General features: G+C 26.3%; 1 protein-coding gene across 1 annotated transcript in view; it reads left to right on the forward strand.

Moving 5' to 3' along the window:
• Window positions 1-18,369, forward strand: part of LOC136080099 (uncharacterized) — a 33,408-nt gene that overhangs the window by 9,064 nt on the left and 5,975 nt on the right. Inside the window, exons 3-6 of the mRNA XM_065796707.1 lie at window positions 16,769-16,822; window positions 17,113-17,168; window positions 17,264-17,267; window positions 17,945-18,088. Of these exons, the coding sequence (XP_065652779.1) occupies window positions 16,769-16,822; window positions 17,113-17,168; window positions 17,264-17,267; window positions 17,945-18,088 (258 nt within the window). The remainder of the gene's footprint in view (window positions 1-16,768; window positions 16,823-17,112; window positions 17,169-17,263; window positions 17,268-17,944; window positions 18,089-18,369) is intronic.

An 18,369-nucleotide genomic window follows, 5' to 3' on the forward strand; every position in this document is an offset into this window, starting at 1 on the left:
TACAGACATGCATTTGTATATATGAATACCATTTCAAAATTGTTTCAATGTATTTGTATATATGTATAAAACATAAGACCATTTTTCAAAACATAAGACCATTTCAAAATTGTATATAAAAAAAATATTTTTGGAACTTTATTTGCGCTACTTTTTGATTTGATGTGGTTTGTGGCCAGGAAAATTAGTTCAAAATTGCAAACTTAAATAATGTGTTTTAGGGACTGCTCAATTAACTTTACTTTTTAACAGGTCCCCATTATTTAAAAAAAAAAGTTTTTTCAAAAGTATGTCATGTTGGGTCTTAAAAGTATGTCATGTTGGGTCTTAAAAATTTCAAAAAAAATGATAATTTCATACAACAATTATTTTTTTAGATTTAATTTTACAAAAACTATGGTTTTTTAACTAGGTATAAAAAAAATACATTTTTACAAGTTTTTAATAAAAATAAAAAATTTTTTAATTTATTTTTTATAAAACAATTATTATTTTTGAAATTTATATATTATTTTTTGAGTACCAGCTTCACCTACTTTTAAGGAACTTTTTTTTTATAATTTTAGGACCCCATTTAAAAGTAAACTTAATTGAGCTGTTACTAAAATTGGAATAATGCTTTGAAACTTTAATGATTTACTTTTTTTCATCAATTAACAACATTTAAACATTTAGCTACTTAATTATTAAAAAATATTTAATTTGAACTGGTCTAATACACATATACATATATATATTAATTTGTGTATACATATATACATATATATATGTAAGTATATATATATAATTTTTTTATTTTTTATTTTTTATTATTTATTTATTTTACCGTTGATAAATATTACAAAAAAGAAATTACAATAAAAGAAAAATCCTGGCCGGAGCAAGAAGAATACAGGTTGTCTTATCACCGAGCCCCGTCACACAAAAATTTACACGCACAATAAATGATAAAAGACAAAAAGACAGTATAAATACAAAAACAAAAATAAATCAAATACTTCAGCTATAAAATAATTTGTTGCAGCAATCTTCCAGCAGAATAATTTTAAAAATAAAAAAGTAAAAACGACAGAAAATCATGAAAGTTATAAAAACACAAAAAAAAAAAAATGCGTTGTTTAATTAACAAAAAAAAAAAAAAAAAAAAGCAATATGTGTAAACATAAGTATTTGGGCTGATTATTTAATATTATCAGAAATATGAACGAAAAAGACAATTTTATTTTCGTTATCTTTTATACTAATGCTTAGAAACCATTTTAATAAAAGCTAAAGAAAGTGATAAAGATTTAATATATTTTCAAGCGATTCAGTCCAAACCTTTAAATTGTTTTCAAAAAAGGTATTTGAAATTTAATATATCGAATTCCATGTTCAGTAAATACCGTTTTGAATCATCCTTAAAACTTTGCAAAGTGCAGTTCAAAACGAAGTTTTGTTTTTTACTAAAGATTGGAAGAAATTTTTTCCAAACTAAAGGTCCCCGATATTGAATTTGGTACGAACTTAATTTAAGAAGGTTTATGGGAACCACAAAGTTATTCACTGAAAATTTGATTGGATATTTATGGGAGATTTCATTAAAGTAGGATTGAAATGTTGCTGGAGAAAACCCAAGTTTTGCTTTAAACATAAATAACATTACTTGATGAATATTAAGCTTATAAATATTTAAAGCTCCAAGCTGACGTAAGAGAGGTTCGCATTGTGTTTTTCTGTTTGCCCCAAATACTATCCTGCAAGCATGTTTTTGTTTACTATAAATTTTTTTGAGTTTAGTGTGATTAGTGCTACCCCAGGAAATGTTACAGTATGAAAGATAACTGTGTATAAACAAAAAATATAAATTTTTTAAAGACTTGTTATTAAGAAAAGGTTTTGTTCGGTATAACATGGCAATATTTTTGAGATCTTACCTTCAATATATTTAATATGAAATTTCCATGACAATTTTTCATCTAAGAGCACTCCCAGAAAGTTTGTAGTAAATTCCCTTTTAATTATTTTATTATTGATTAAAAGATTGGGTAGTTTAAGAGGAATATTCTCGGCTGTACTAGGTTTATGGAATAGGATAAATTTTGTTTTCTCTACATTTAATGATAGTCGGTTACTTATAAACCACTCGTTGATCTTATCTAATTCTGCGTTAAATATTAAAAAAAAAACAGTAATATCTTTGTGAGAATAAAACGAATTAGTGTCATCTGCAAATAAGATAGTATTTAATATTTTGATGATAAATATAAGTCATTTATATAAAGTAAGAACAATAATGGTCCCAAAATAGAACCTTGGGGTACTCCACAAGTTATTAAGTTGTTTTTTGAGTCTTTTGTTTCTTTAAGTACAAATTGCTTTCTGTTAGTTAAGTATGACTTAAACCAAAGTAAACTTTGATTTTTAACACCATATTTTTCTAATTTTTTCAAAAGAATTTCATGATTTACTGTGTCGAAAGCTTTGGATAAATCAATAAAAACCCCTATTGTATAGCAATCACTATTAAATCCATTTGATATATGCTTAACCAATTCAATTATTGCATGGTTAGTAGAATGATTTTTTTTAAAACCGTATTGATTTTTATATAAAATCTTATTTTTAGATAGATATTTATAAAGTCTGTTCTACATAATGCGTTCAATTAGTTTAGAAAAGCAGGGTAAGACTGAGATTGGTCTGTAGTTTGAAATATTGGTCTCATCGCCAGATTTGAAAATAGGTGTTACTTTTGCAATTTTTAGTTTATCTGGAATATGACCTGAATTAAGGGAGAGATTAAAAATATGGAATAATGAGGGTTCGATAATATCAAAAACAGATTTAATTACATTAACATTAATTTGATCTATACCTGCACTTTTATTTTTTTTTCAGACTATTGAAAGCAGTATGTAGTTCACTTTTGGTTAAAATTGGTTCTTCCATAATTAAATCAGTTGTTGCAAGATATGAATCAAATTTTGACCAACTGGAATTTTCGCTGCTAGGTTTGGGCCAACATCAAAAAAAAAATTGTTTAATTTCTCAATAATAACTTCTTTATGATAAATCATTTTTCCCTCAATAATAAGTTTTTGCGGTAAGTTATTTTTTTCAATTTTATTTTTCCCAATTAAGTCTCTAATAACACTCCATGTTTTTTGAGGGTTTCCTTTGTTTTTTTCAAGCAGTTTAGCATAGTAATTTACTTTCGATTGTTTTTTAGTTTTTTCAAATAAACTTTTATAATTTTTGTAATTAGTTTCATTTTTATAAGTTTTATTTTTTAAATATTTATCATAAAATTTTTGTTTTTTCCTTGATGATTTTAGTAGGCCTTTGGTCATCCATGGGGATACAACCGACTTTGAGTTTATTACTTTCACTTTTAAAAGAAATGCCTTATCATACATTTTAGAAAATTGGTTTAGAAATAAATCATAAGCATTATTTACATCTTGTGATTGCAGTACAAGATTCCAATCGACGTAATTATTTAATAAATTTTTAAATTGGCATATGGAACTTTCATTGATTTATCTCATGAATACTGTTGATTTGTGGGTAGCATTATTTAGAGTAACGCTCTCAGTAATAAGGAATATAGGAAAATGATCGGTTAAATCAGTCTTGATTATACCAGTTTTAAAACGGCTATTATGAAAATTGTTAGTTATAACATTATCTATATCTATATATATATATATATATATATATATATATATATATATATATATATATATATATATATATATATATATATATATATATATATATATATATATATATATATATATATATATATATATATATATATATATATATATATATTTTATATATATATATATATATATATATATATATATATATATATATATATATATATATATATATATATATAAATATATATATATATATAATTAGTCAGATCAGTAAAACAAATAGAAAATCCAGTAAATCTTTTTTCTCAAAATGTTTTTATTAAAAACATAATAATTCTAAAAAAAATTCTAATACAAAATATTCTTTTATATATTAAAACTATTAGCACTAGAGGCCTTTGAAATAATCATCAGTAGTGCTGTTTTGGTATTACTGCAAAATTGTTGTAATTAAAACAAAAATTAATTTAATTTTTATATTAAATTAATTTTATTTTTATTATTAAACTTTTCACTTTCCAAATAGTACTTTTCACAGTTCCAAATAGAAAGTAAAAAGTCACGTCACATGCAACACCAAAAACTTAATTTTTTACCTAAAATGTTTAACACGCAAAAAACAAGCATATACTGGTAAAACTAATAATTTAAGATTACGCATAAACGGACATATTTCCAGTTGCACGACTGGCTTACAAACTGATCGATTTGACAACCATGTTTATACCTGTCAACGAGCCCACAAAAGTGTAATTGAATCTTTTTTCTAACTTTTCGTCTTTCTTGAGCTTAATAAGGAAAGTTTTTTGTTATCACATGAAAAGCATTTGCAAAAAAAATAACATGATACATTTAGTTGATATTTCCTGTCTTTAAATACAATTCAATCCTTCAAAATCAATAGTTACCAACAGCAACCATATAAAAGTTAAATACTTTTATTTTTAATATAAAAATTTTGCAATAATACCAAAACAGCACTACTGATGATTTTTTGAAAGAACTCTAGTGCTAATAATTTTAATATATAAAAAAATATTTCGTATTAGTATTTTTTTTTGGAAATTATAATGTTTTTAATATAAACATTTTGAGAAAAAGGATTTACTGGAATTTCTATTTATTTCACTATTCTGACTATTTGTGAACTTATTTAGTTAAATATCATAATTCAAGTTTATATATATATATATATATATATATATATATATATATATATATATAAATATATATATATATATATATATATATATATAAATATATATATATATATATATATATATATATATATATATATATATATATATATATATATATATATATATATATATATATATATATATATATATATATATATATATATATATATATATATGTATATGTATATAATAGTAAGATGAAAAAAAACAGTTTTTTTGCCGTACTTAAAGTTTTATGCCGTTTGCGGCTCTCATCAGCCATATATTTAAAAACAATGCTCTATACGTTGAGCACTCTAATCAAGTTGCTTATGTGATGGAAAAAATAAACTTTGGATATTTAGTCAAGAACATTCCGATACCATCCATTAAAGACTTCAAAGTACAGTTATTGGATAAAACTGAAACATTAATTAAAAGAATGCGATGGAAAGCGTTTTTCTTTTTAAACAAGAGTTCAAATAGTAAGAACAGTTTTTATTATTAACTACGGATTAAAAACATCTAATCATCCAAAACAAGTTACAGAAATGCTAGCTTTTGAGAATGAACTCATTGATCTTGTAAAACACATTAGGTTTCGAAAGATACATAGCAGTTTCCAAAATAAATTAAAACAAGATATAAACAATATTCGAAAATCTAATCTAACTTATAACGTATGCAGATAAATCATCCAATTTTTACAAGTTATCTAAAAATGATTATAACTTGTTGTTAAGAAATGCCATCACTTCAAACTACAAATTATCTAACTCAAACATAATAAATAAAGTAAACTTAGAAGGTAAGCGTCTTTTGAAAAATTATGAAATTATTGATAAAATTGACATTAATACATCTTCCAATTGTTTCATCACCTTAATAGACTATTAAAATAATTTTGAAAACAATTCGACTGTCTGTTTATTAAATCCTGCTAAAAACGAGATTGGTAGATTTACTAAAGATATTCTTTCTAAAATTAATCCACACCTAATAATTATATTACAATTACATCAATGGAAAAACACTCGAAATGTTATCGATTGCTTTAAGGCCATAAAAAATAAACACCTTTATAAATTTTTAGTTTTTGATATTATTGACTTCTATCCTTCTATCAGTAAAACACTTCTTAAAAACTCTATCAATTTTTTGAAGCAACACCTAACATTAAATAAAGAGAACATTTTACTAATTTTTCATGCAAAGTAAATCTTTGCTTTTTTATAATGATCAAGTTTCGATAATGCAATCAAGTGGTTTATTTGATGTTTCCATGGGAGCGTTCGACGATGCAAAGGTTTGTCAGCTGGTAGGAATATTTCTTCTTTTCAAATTTCAAAACTTTATAACAAGTTTGAGGTTGGTTTATACCGTAACGATGGATTGGCAGTTTTTAGTAATAAAAGTGGCCCTCAAATGGAAAAAATAAAAAAGCGTATTGTCGAAATATTTAAATGCAATGGCTTAGGGATTTCTATGCAATGGAACATGAAAATTGTCAACTTCCTCAACGTAACTCTAAATTTAGTGCCTGCACTTTTAAACATTATTGCAAACCTAATAATACATTAAATCACATCCTTGCTGATTCAACCCGCCAAGTATACTAAAATCCGCCAAGTATACTAAAACCCACAAGTATACTATAAGTTGCCAACTATACTTAAACAAAGACTACATTCGATTAAACTTAGATTGTTTACAAATTCATCTAGCAAAGAAATATTTCAAAATACTATTCCTCTATATAAAAAAGCTTTATTAAAGTCTGGTTATAAATGTAGTTTAACATATAATCCTATAACAATATCAACTTCAAAAGGAACAGAGCCCGCAACATCATTTGGTTTAACCCTCCATCTAGCGAAAACGTTAGCATTAAAGTGGGAAAATGTTTTTTAAAACTTATTGACAAACATTTTCCTAATAATAATAATCTGCATAAACATCTTTAAGAGGGACACAGTCAAAGTTAGCTGTTATAAATTCGCACAACAAATACATTATATGCAACAAAACAAACCCTAACCATTGGAGCTGTAAGTGCTATAAAATATATAAATAAAAATCTCTATCCGTTGTTCAATAAATGTTTAACAAGCAACATTGTATATCAAGTAACTGTTACAACTAATAATCTTGATTCATCTTCTAATGAAAAATCCTAAATTGGGATAAGTGAGACTCCTTTTAAATTAAGATAAGCTAATCATGTTAAATCATTTAACATCTCTAAATACAAAAATCATACTGAGCTCTCAAAACATTTATGGAAGTTAAAAAAAGCAAATTTAGTTTCTATAGTTAAGTGGAAAATTCTCAAGCGATGTAGAGCATATAATCCAACATCCAAATCTTGCAATTTATGTCTGACCAAAAAATATGAAATTCTTTATTATAAAAATACTAATTTTATGGATTAAAGTAGTGAGATTGTTTCTAAGTGTAGACATTGAAACAGATTCCTGCTTTCCTAATATGACACTGGCAATTAAAAGTGATGTTTTTCCATATTATTATTATTGCTAATACTTTTGCTAATATTATTATTATTATTATTATTATTATTATTATTATTATTGTTTAGTGTCAGAAATCATTCTTTTGTTTATTTTGAATTTTTCATAACGGTTTTTTAATTATACTTTTAAACGAATTTTTCTTGATTTAAATATATCGCTGATGAGTGCCGCAAACGGCATTAAGCTTTAAGTACCGTAAAAAAGATATTTTTTTTCATCTTACTTTTTTATTTATTTATTGGTCTATTTTGCGATTATTTCACTTTATATTAGTCACACTCAAATCGAAAAAAAAATTGATTATTATTACATAATCAAGACTACAATATATATATTTATATATCGTTCGATTTAGTGTTGTATTAAAGTAATACAAAACTCTTGTTCGTTGAAAAGTGCTTAATATTTTGGAAATTTATTTTGGTTATATAAAAATTTCAAAACAAGTATATATATATATATATATATATATATATATATATATATATATATATATATATATATATATATATATATATATATATATATATATATATATATATATATATATATATATATATATATATATATATATATATATATATATATATATAAATATATATACATATATATATATATATATATATATATATATATATATATATATATATATATATATATATATATATATATATATATATATATATATATATATATATATATATATATATATATATATATATATACATATATATATATATATATAATTATAATTAAAAACGATAAAGAAAAAACTTTTATTATGGAACTTTAAGATTCATGCCTAACGGCAATCATCAGCCATATCCGGATATGGCTGATGATTGCCGTTAGGCATGAAACTTTAAGTTCCATAATAAAAGTTTTTTCTATATCGTTTTTAATTATAGTTATATATATATATATTATATATATATATATATATATATATATATATATATATATATGTATATATTTATATATATATATATATATATATATATATATATATAGTATATATATATATATATATATATATATATATATATATATTTATATATATATATATATATATATATATATATATATATATATATATATATATACATATATATATACATATATTTGACGAATTTAGTCGGGTATTTGACACTACTAATTTTTTTTTTTAAGAAACCAGCCGGTACTTTTTGAGGATTTATCCCATCCCTCCTCATTTTATTCATAGGTTTGCCTTTGTATATATTGTATATAATATTGCATAAAATTTTTTTAGTCTTTTTTTAGCGCAGCTGCTATTTCAAACAAAATGGATAAAAATTTAAAATTGAATTTCTAATTGATTTTCAAGTTGATTTTTTGTGAACAAAAGATGTTATCTGTATATGCCAGAGAAGTGAGTGCTTTTTTGATTTTCCTAACTTAATTAAAGCTTTACTTTTTTTCCGTTTTTTGGATTTTTTTTTATTTTTTCCCATAAAACTTGTTTGTAAGGAAACTGCTAAGCAATGTAGCAGAAACTTATTACTCATTATATATTTGGAATTAACAGATTTCCAAATAAAATGTTTTGGGATAAATCTTATCTAAAGAACAAATAAAATTGGAAGGCTTTTTATCATAAGTCTTTCAATTTTACTAATTGTTATAAAATGCTTAAACTCGTTAAGGTTTTAGATAAAAGTTAAACAGCATGAAAAATAAGACATAAGCAGTTGCTACAAATATACCCACCGCGTGGAGCTTTGCAACCGAGTTTTGATCAGATGGGGCGCAAAATGACCAGAATTTTTTTCAAACTTTATTAAAAGAGATTGCTAATGCATTAATGATTACGTTCTTTAAGCTTCTTATATTAAAATTTTATTTAGTTACTCGAATATTATTGTAAGCCGATTTTACAATAATATTTTAAAAATAGCAAACAACCATAGCAAAAGTAGCAATAGCAATAATTATAACACATATAATTATAATAAATATAATACAATATTCATAATATAAAAATGATATAAGCAATATTCATAATATAAAAACAATATTATAAATGATATTACGATAATAACAAAACGTTAACAAAGTTATAAACAAAAACACGGCACACAAAAACAGCACCAAAATGTATAAAGAGTTCAAAATGAATGAAGAATATTGAAATGAAGAATTAAAAACGCTGCAATCTACAAAAACAATGAACTGAATATCACATGATATTCGTTTGATTACGCTGATACTGCGCCGGTCGTTGATTATAACCTCGCATATTGTACTTTGATGGTGATGGGCGACTCAGTGCTACGTAGAAGATTGTTTTGTTAATTTTGAGCATGAATTTAAAAATCTGTATTTAACCACCTTTTTTTGTTTTCTCTTTGAGTGTCGTGAGGCTTAAAATAGCTATTCTCTGCTCAGGAGTTTAATAAAAGAAAATTTTGTAGCAGCAAAGTTTTGGACTTTCTCTAGCGCGTCTTTGTCTTTCTGTTGGTATGGTGATCACTCCTTGATGGCGTAATAAAGGTGAGGTTGAACATACGTGGTGTACAGCTCTTTCCACAGTGATAAACTAAGTGAACAAAAAATTTTTTATTAGTCTTCCAAACAATTGGTTAGCTTTTGCAGCAGCTGCCGTAACTTAAACTTTGCATTTAAGGTCTTCCAAAATTAGAATTCCAAGATCCCTTTCCAAATGACTAGTTTCAATAGCGTGTGGCAGGCTGTCTTGCTCTGGCATGAAATAATCTCGTGTTAATACTTTTTCCATCGACCTTTTGCACCAATTTACACTTCTTGATAGTGAATTTTCTCTGCCAATGCTGTGACCATTCAACGGCTTATTATATGTATACTCCAAAAAGTTCGGTGTCTCTGTCCGATTATGCAATGCTAATGATTTTGCTATTATTAACGTATAGCTATTATGTTTAATAATCAGCGTAATGATGTTTAAATATGTCTGGAAGATTGTTGATGCTCTGGACAAACAGTGACAGTCCTAAAAATAAACCCTGATTCATAATCTTGTGACAAACCAAAACGCTCCATAACTTTGCCAGAAATACAAGTAAGTGATACTGGTCTGTATATGAATACTTTGAATTTGGATCCCTTTTTGAAAATCGTTGTTTTATTTGAGTGCTTTTAATTGTCCTGCACTTCACATTTTGCAAACGAAGTCTAAAAAATAATTGCAAGCGGAATATAAAACGTTAAGATGCACCTTTTAAGTAACCGTGAACAAACACCGTCGGTACTCATTGATTTTTTCTTTGTGTCATAGTTATGAGTCACTTCAGCATTTTATCTTGTGTTATTAACTGCGTGTTTGTCGTAAATGTCACTGTGCGTGGTTTGAAAACAGGCATCGGACCTTGCAGCTCAGTAACAAAATCAGACGAAAAGTGTTCATTTAAAATTCGACATGTTCTATCCCCTCGAATGTGCTTTTCCCTTTTCCGTCCTTAAAAATTTGTTTTCGAGTATTTACATTCTGCGTTTAGTTTATATACGTGTAAATTAACTTTGGGTTATGCCTTAAAGATTAAATAATTGCTAATTCAAAATCTAGGACTGCTTTTTAACCTTCTTATAAACCTGATTACATGATTCGGCATTTTTCTTTTGAAGGCTTTCATGTGTAAAGCGCCCAGCGACTCCGTAATTACCCCCCAAATTTTTTTTTCTACGATTGCCTCCTTACCTTTTTGTATTACCTTTGGCTTGGGTACTTTGACAGTGGGATTATTCGTAGTTGGTATAAAACACTTGCAAGCATCTTCTTTTTGACAAACAGTTAGTAACACTCGTTTGTTGATAGGCCCTTTAATAAATCTTTCCAGTCTAACGCTTTAATATATGTTGATACTTCCATGTATTAGGCTTTACTCCATATACCATCTTTGTAATTGTTAATTGACGCTCATTTTCTACGTATACGGTTGTGAAAGCGCCTAATATTTGGCAGTGTGATTGCCCATGTATTGTAGCCACTAATGTTAGTTCTTTTTTGATGTTGACAAAACCACCTGACTTGTCACTTATGATCTAAATTACTATTAGGTGTGCTTTGTGTATGATTTGATTTTCTGCATCTCGGAAAAATTATTAATAGTGACAGTTAGTGGTTATGTTTCAGGCATGCCTAAACTATCGTGACGCAAGACCAGTTCTTCAGGATTATCGTGTCGCTAGACCAGTTCAGAAACATTACTAACCGTAGTTACTCTACCACCATCATTTACTCCTTCGTATTTAGTATGTGCAAAATTAAAGTCACCATATACTATCATTGTCGCGCATCCAATCTTGTATAGTGACATTATCGATTCGACGAGTGGTAATTTTATCTCATGAAGCACCATATCGTTTAGTTCTTTGGATTGGTACATTGATCCGAGGAGAATATTTTCTTTACAAAACGAACTACAACGCCCAACTTTTTAAACATTGTTAGAGTTTAGTCGTCTTGTGGTGCCTTCCCACCTTTAGAGCTAGGATTCTGTCTGCCAGACTAGAAATTAAAACTTGAAGAAGACTGCCTTGTTCAGACATCCGACGGACGTCTTCTGAACGACGCCACCCACCTGGGTAGGTGAGTTGTTATTGAAGTTTTTACATTTTTTTAGTCAACATACTGACTTTATTGTAATTTTGATAACTCCAACTTTGGTATAGTCGGATTTTTCCGATACGGCAATAGCGACTAAATCAACGTTGCACTCCCTCGCTTGTCTGTTTTTGGAGTTGTTGTTGAAAAGTTGAAAAGCCCAGAAAAGATGATGTTGCTCTAGAATTTATTTTGTGAATTACCAAGAACGTTAGAGTAGGATGACTTTGCCTGTTGATATATTTTGTTGTGTTACCAGACGCTAACGTCTGGTAGCACAACAAAATATATCAACAGGCAAAGTCATCTAATTATCGTCTTAAATTACTAACGTCTTGATCATGACGTCGATTTCATTTTGAAAAAGTTAGTCCTACGCTTTAAACTGATTTTTTACTGCTTCTAGTACAACGGTTAGAGTTGCAAAGAGCATGCTTGTAAAAAAGTCCTTAGCCATTTAATGTATTTTTTGTTTTTGAGCTGCCAAGAAGCAGGTGCTGTGTACAGAGCTTACACGATGAATGCGGCATAGTTTCGTTACATTGGTGCACAGGTTATTCTATATTTATAATTTCAATAACATGTATATATATCTTCTTAACCAGGAGATGAAAGTTTCAATATGTGTTTTTTTGATTATAAAAAAACGAATCTTTAATATGCTGTTTCCATAATTATGTTTATTCTGATAAATGCATTTATAAATAATAATATTTCTATACTTGTATAATGTTTTTCTTTAATATTCATTCATATAATATTAAATATCTTTTTAATTTTTTTCAAAAAACCAAAACTAAAATAATGAAATAAAACGTATATATCTTATATACTTAGAAATAATAAATAAAACTTTTATATTTTTTTATATATTGCATAGATTATTGATCATACATATAATAATAACTTATTACCTATAATATAATAATAATAAACTTTTTTAGTAATTTTAAGTACTTATATTACGATAAATTTTAATTCCTTGAGTAGCACAAATAAAATAGCTTTTTAAACTGGAATTAATCCAATAAAAAATAAAATTAAAAAAAATCACTTGGAAACGCAACTTCAACGCTTCAAAATCTACAAACAATAATTACCCAGCAAGCACACATGCGTTGATAAAACGTTAGAACAATATTGCGCGTTGTGTTGACCCACATCGACCGCCAACGTTGTTTTTATATTACTTTGGCTACAAATGCGACGTTGCCAATAACCAAAAAACGACGTTGTATTTTAAGTCTGCATTGCGTAATATTTTACGTTGGTAAACGTTGTATTTTACTTTGGCGAAACATTGCATTTTAAGTTGATTTAACTTTATATTTTACGTTTGCGCAACGTAATATTTAACTTTTATCGGAATTAAACTTATTTGTTTCGTATTTTAGTAATATTTATTTATGCACATTAAATACTATATATATATAGATGCATATATAATGGTATGTACTTATACATATATATTTCATCTAATTTGATGAACTATAATTGCTGATGACGTTTGTTTATCCTTATCTATAAACTAGACTAATATCAATATGAAAGAGTGATTAAAAGTTGTTTTATTCATTTAAAAAATTTAACTCATTCCTAATTATTAATATTATGTATTTTTATTGCAGGCTCTATTTCACGAAACTAATTCATATAAAAAGAATCTAAATCTTAAACCTTTTTGTTTATGTAATAATAAAAATTTTGATTTAAAATTATTTTTCGAACCAAAAATCTTATAGTTTTAAAACTATTTTTGCTTCTTTTTCTTTATCTTCTTTGCTTTACAACTTAAAGGATCAAAATTCACGATCAAAATTACCCAACTGTAGTATCCTGCCAGATACTACTACAGTTGGATAAGAGCAAAGTTTTCTCTATCAACTGAAGCAGTTAGTTGAATATTCTTGTTTTCAATTACAAATTCAATTGATATTGGTTCATTTTGTAGCCTTTGTTTGTTTTTCTCTTCGAAACGAATTTAAGAGTTTTTGCATATATACCTTTGTCAAAGATGCTTTATGAAATTAGACAAGTTATTTTTTGCCGTTAAGTTTATGCCATTTACAACTGCATCCATAATATTAGGATTAGCTCAGTTCAAGTATTCTTGTATTGTATATGAATAAATATTAATATTTTTTATGTTTTAATTATATAAAAATAAGAAATTCAATAAACAAAATCTTATAAAACGATATTTTAAGACATATTAATTTTAAAATAAGTTTGTAACACTAATCTAGTCTGGCTGAGACCCAATTATTGTTAAACTATTTAGAATAAAATACAAATAATGTTTTCGCTACTTAAAACTGGATACATTATTCAACTTGTGAAAATGATTTTTAGAGACCAGGTAGACATCTGCGGATTACAAATCAAATATATATTGATGATATACATATTAAACGATGTATTTCAAGTCTCAAGTTACTGAACCACTTTGGACCGCAAAAGTATTCGACTATATCCTATTGGGCAGAGGACGTAAAAATGACGTCTTTTGAAATTTTTATGTATGGGACTCACTGGGATAAGTGAAATTTTAATTAAAAAATGTACTTCAAATTCGCCGTTATTTAAAATCATTTTAACCGACGTAACTTGCTTGCAAAATAGTGTTGTTAAAGCTTGTTTGAAAGATAATACTTTATTTTATTAAACTATGCAATAAAAAAGAGGTTTCAAAATTAACATCTATTCCGCCTTATTAGTTACACAAAAAATATTTTTAAATTAAAAAATAATTTTTTTTTTAAAAAAAGCTTTTAGTTCTACAGCTTAAAAACATACACTATGATAATTATAAAAAATATATATACATTTTATAAAATCTGAATGTTTAAGTTATAAAATGGTATGTTGTAATGTAATTTTTGAAAATGTATTTTTTTTAAAAACGAGTCTCAAAAAAGTTATTAATGGTTATTTAACTATTATAATTAAAGTTATTAATTAGTCATAGTTTGATTGTGTCCGAAACAAACAATGTTGATTTTCAAGAAAAAAGATTCTGGCTTTCAAGGCATTCAAGGCACTTTCAATTTAATGCGGCAATTAGGACAGCAAATGAGCAAAAAATAAAAGTACACTCAAAGATATCGTATAAAAGTTACACAAAATGAAGACAAGAGTCGGCCAACAACTTTCAGAAAGATTACTAAAAATTTTCATGCTGATAAAATGGTAAACTTGTTCATCCAAAGGCGACCATCTTTTTCTAATTTGATACATTAAAAATGATTGGTGATGAAGGAAGCGGTAACATTCTTGTCGCTCTAGAGCTACTCGAAAAGCACAACAATACCCTTCAGCTACATCTAGAAAATGTTTCCCTTGTTCATTAAGAAGGTAAAAAAGTAATGCTTATTATTTGGATTTAGGTTCTCAAAATCACTTTTGAGAACCTAATTCCAAATAATAAGCATTACTTTTTTACCTTCTTAATGAACGAGGCCATATATATTACTCCATTCTCTTGATGAAGCTCTTGACATCACTCATACTGAGGAATGGTCCTTTTTTGTTTTTTCTACTATATTATTTAAAAAAGATGAGTAGTTAAGAGCCTTTTATTAGAGTCAAAAATAAAAATAAAAAATTATAGCTTATGACTTTAAAATTCATATTAGATCTTACCACAAATATAAAATCAAGAGTAAAATTAATTTTATTATGTCCATTATGATAAAATCATCTAAAAAAAGAAAATGTAATAAATTACAAGATAATAAATAAGCAAACATATACAAAAAATATAGGAACAAATAGAACTTTAAAACTTATTTCGAAAGAACTTTCCCTGACGTAAAAACTTTTATCAACTTGATAAGAATATGTATATATATACATACATACATATAAGGTGTAAATTTTGCAGCTTTTGCATTCCTAAGATTTCGCACAATAGATCTAACTAAAACGTATATATAGAAAAGCATTACCTAATTTTTACATAGGCTTTTATAAAATACCAGCTGCTATATCTGAATTTAATATTAACAGAAGAGAAAAATGTGTTCAAGCAGTAATCTAAAGACTCCAAAATAGTGTTCTTTAGATTCACTGATAGGGGTAGTAAAATGGTTTTAAAAAATATATTTAAAAAAAGATTATAACATCTAAAGTTCTTGCTTGGATATAATACGCTGTCATAATCATGCTAATATCAAATAAAAGAATTTGAATAATTTGTAAATAGTCTTAACTACATCGAGAACCCTTTGGAAAACCACATTTTATTTTTGAGACTTTTAGGAAGTAGTTCATCCCCATAGTAGACAAATTGCTTCCTATCTGACAAGTAGCTTTTGAATTATTGGTAGATTTTAAAAAATGATGAAAGGAAATATCAGGAGTAGGAATCCTAATAGCAAATTTACTTCTAATGCCAGTAAAACATTTATTAAATTCATTTGCTATTCCATAAGGTTCACATATACATACATTGTTTACTTTAATCATTTTTGGTTAGATAATTGTGCAGGTTTTTTGTTTTCCTGCTATTTCTTTTAATATGTTTCATAAATGTTTTGAATCATTTTTGTATTTAATAATATGGCGACTGAAATAAATTTTACTTTGACAGCATATTTACTGTGTCGTTATTTTAGTTAAATTAATTAAATTATAAATTACAAATCATATAGCACTAGATATTGATCAATGCAAGTTTTGAATAAATTTAAGCCATCATTTTTGATGATAATCTGGTAGTTTGTTCTACATTGATGAGGCTCTATTAGTTAAGAATTGATGACGAATATTGCAGTTTCTAACAATTTCTCTTCTGATTTTAAATTTATACAGATTCAGATGAAGATCAAGAACAAGATCAAGAGTTTAGTTTAAAAAAAAAACAAGGTTATTTTCTTAGAATTTTCTTAGTCCTAATTTTTGTGAAAATGAAACTACATCATATATTGGTATCTCAACATGTTGAATAAACAGTAATCACAGCATACATTTACAACAGGATACACAGCATGTTTTTATAAGCCGAAGTAAAATTATTTACTTCATATTTGAAAAGCTTCAGAAGAAGTCTAATATGGTGTCAGTTATCAAAAGTTTTTGTTTAAGTTTATTTTTCAATTGATATAGAGAAAAAATTATTTTTAACTCATTGTTTATTAGTGTATTGCATAATATAGGTCAACTGATTAGTCGAGAACTTAGTAGCAGAATGATTGGTTTTTGGTTGAAAAGAGTAAAACCAGGTCAAACCGCACACTTATTAATAAAAACTAAATAACTTTTTTATTTTTTATTTTCTTTAATTTTTTTTTAAATTTTTTTTATTAGATAGGTAATAAACAACTACATAACATAATATAAATATATGTTAAAAAGTAGTAATATACTTATCAGAAATATTAAATGTAAAGAAAAAAAATTGTACAGTTTTAGGGGACATTCTGATAAAACCGCACACTTAAGAAAACATTGAATTTTTTAAATTTTAACTTTTTTTATTATTTTTTTAAACGCAACTTATATTTAAGAAAATATATTTAAGTTTTTACATTTTTGCAATAAAAAATTTAGTTCCAACTACACATTTCTTTGGTAAACAAGTTTCTTTGTATAATCATTCGCGACACTTCAAATTCTCGCATTGCAACATTTCTTTGTGTAACTGTATTGTACACTTTTTACATTTTGCAACTTTTTATCGTTTGGCTGCGGGTACATGTTCTTCATTATTGTTTTGCTGAGGTTGCTCAAGCATTTGAGTTCTTGGCATATGGAGTCTACGCTTTGTGTTAAGTTTAACAACTTTCACAGCTTCCTTTATTGTTATTTCTTTATCTTTTTGTTTGAGAAACTCGATCACATTTTCTTCGGTAATACATTTTGCGCCAAGTTTTGACATGTTGCACTGTTTTGTTTTCTTAACAGGCGATTGATTTCTGGCTTGAAAAAACTTCTTGATACTGTTTTTGCAACGCTCAACACATGCTTGATACTTATCAAAACTTGTAGCTGGTGTAGTTAAGAAAGATGGTAGTCGTTGTATAGTTAGAGTTAATGCTGCGGCGGCTATTGAGGATGATGAAGCTGTGTCTGAGCAAGATTGTGTATGTGCTGCAGAGGCTGCTAAAGTTGATGAAGGTGGATTAAACGTTTGTGTGATTGCTTATAACTTATGATTTATGTTGATTTTAATAAGAGGAAATAAGCCAGTGTACTGAAAACCAACAATTGCATGCAAGTGTGTAAAACATTTACCACTCTTGCACAGCAGTTTTAGCAACGGTAAAAAATTGTGTTTACCTAAATTCTTACATTTTGAGTCTTTGTAATACTTTGTAAGAATTTCTTTCCATGCTTGTTTGACATGATAATAGATACCTCTATCCAATGGTTGTAGAATATGTGTAGAATGCTCCGGTAGACAAATCAATATT

This window comes from Hydra vulgaris, chromosome 05 (genome assembly GCF_038396675.1).
Source record: "Hydra vulgaris chromosome 05, alternate assembly HydraT2T_AEP".
In the NCBI taxonomy this organism is placed as follows: Eukaryota; Metazoa; Cnidaria; class Hydrozoa; order Anthoathecata; family Hydridae; genus Hydra; species Hydra vulgaris.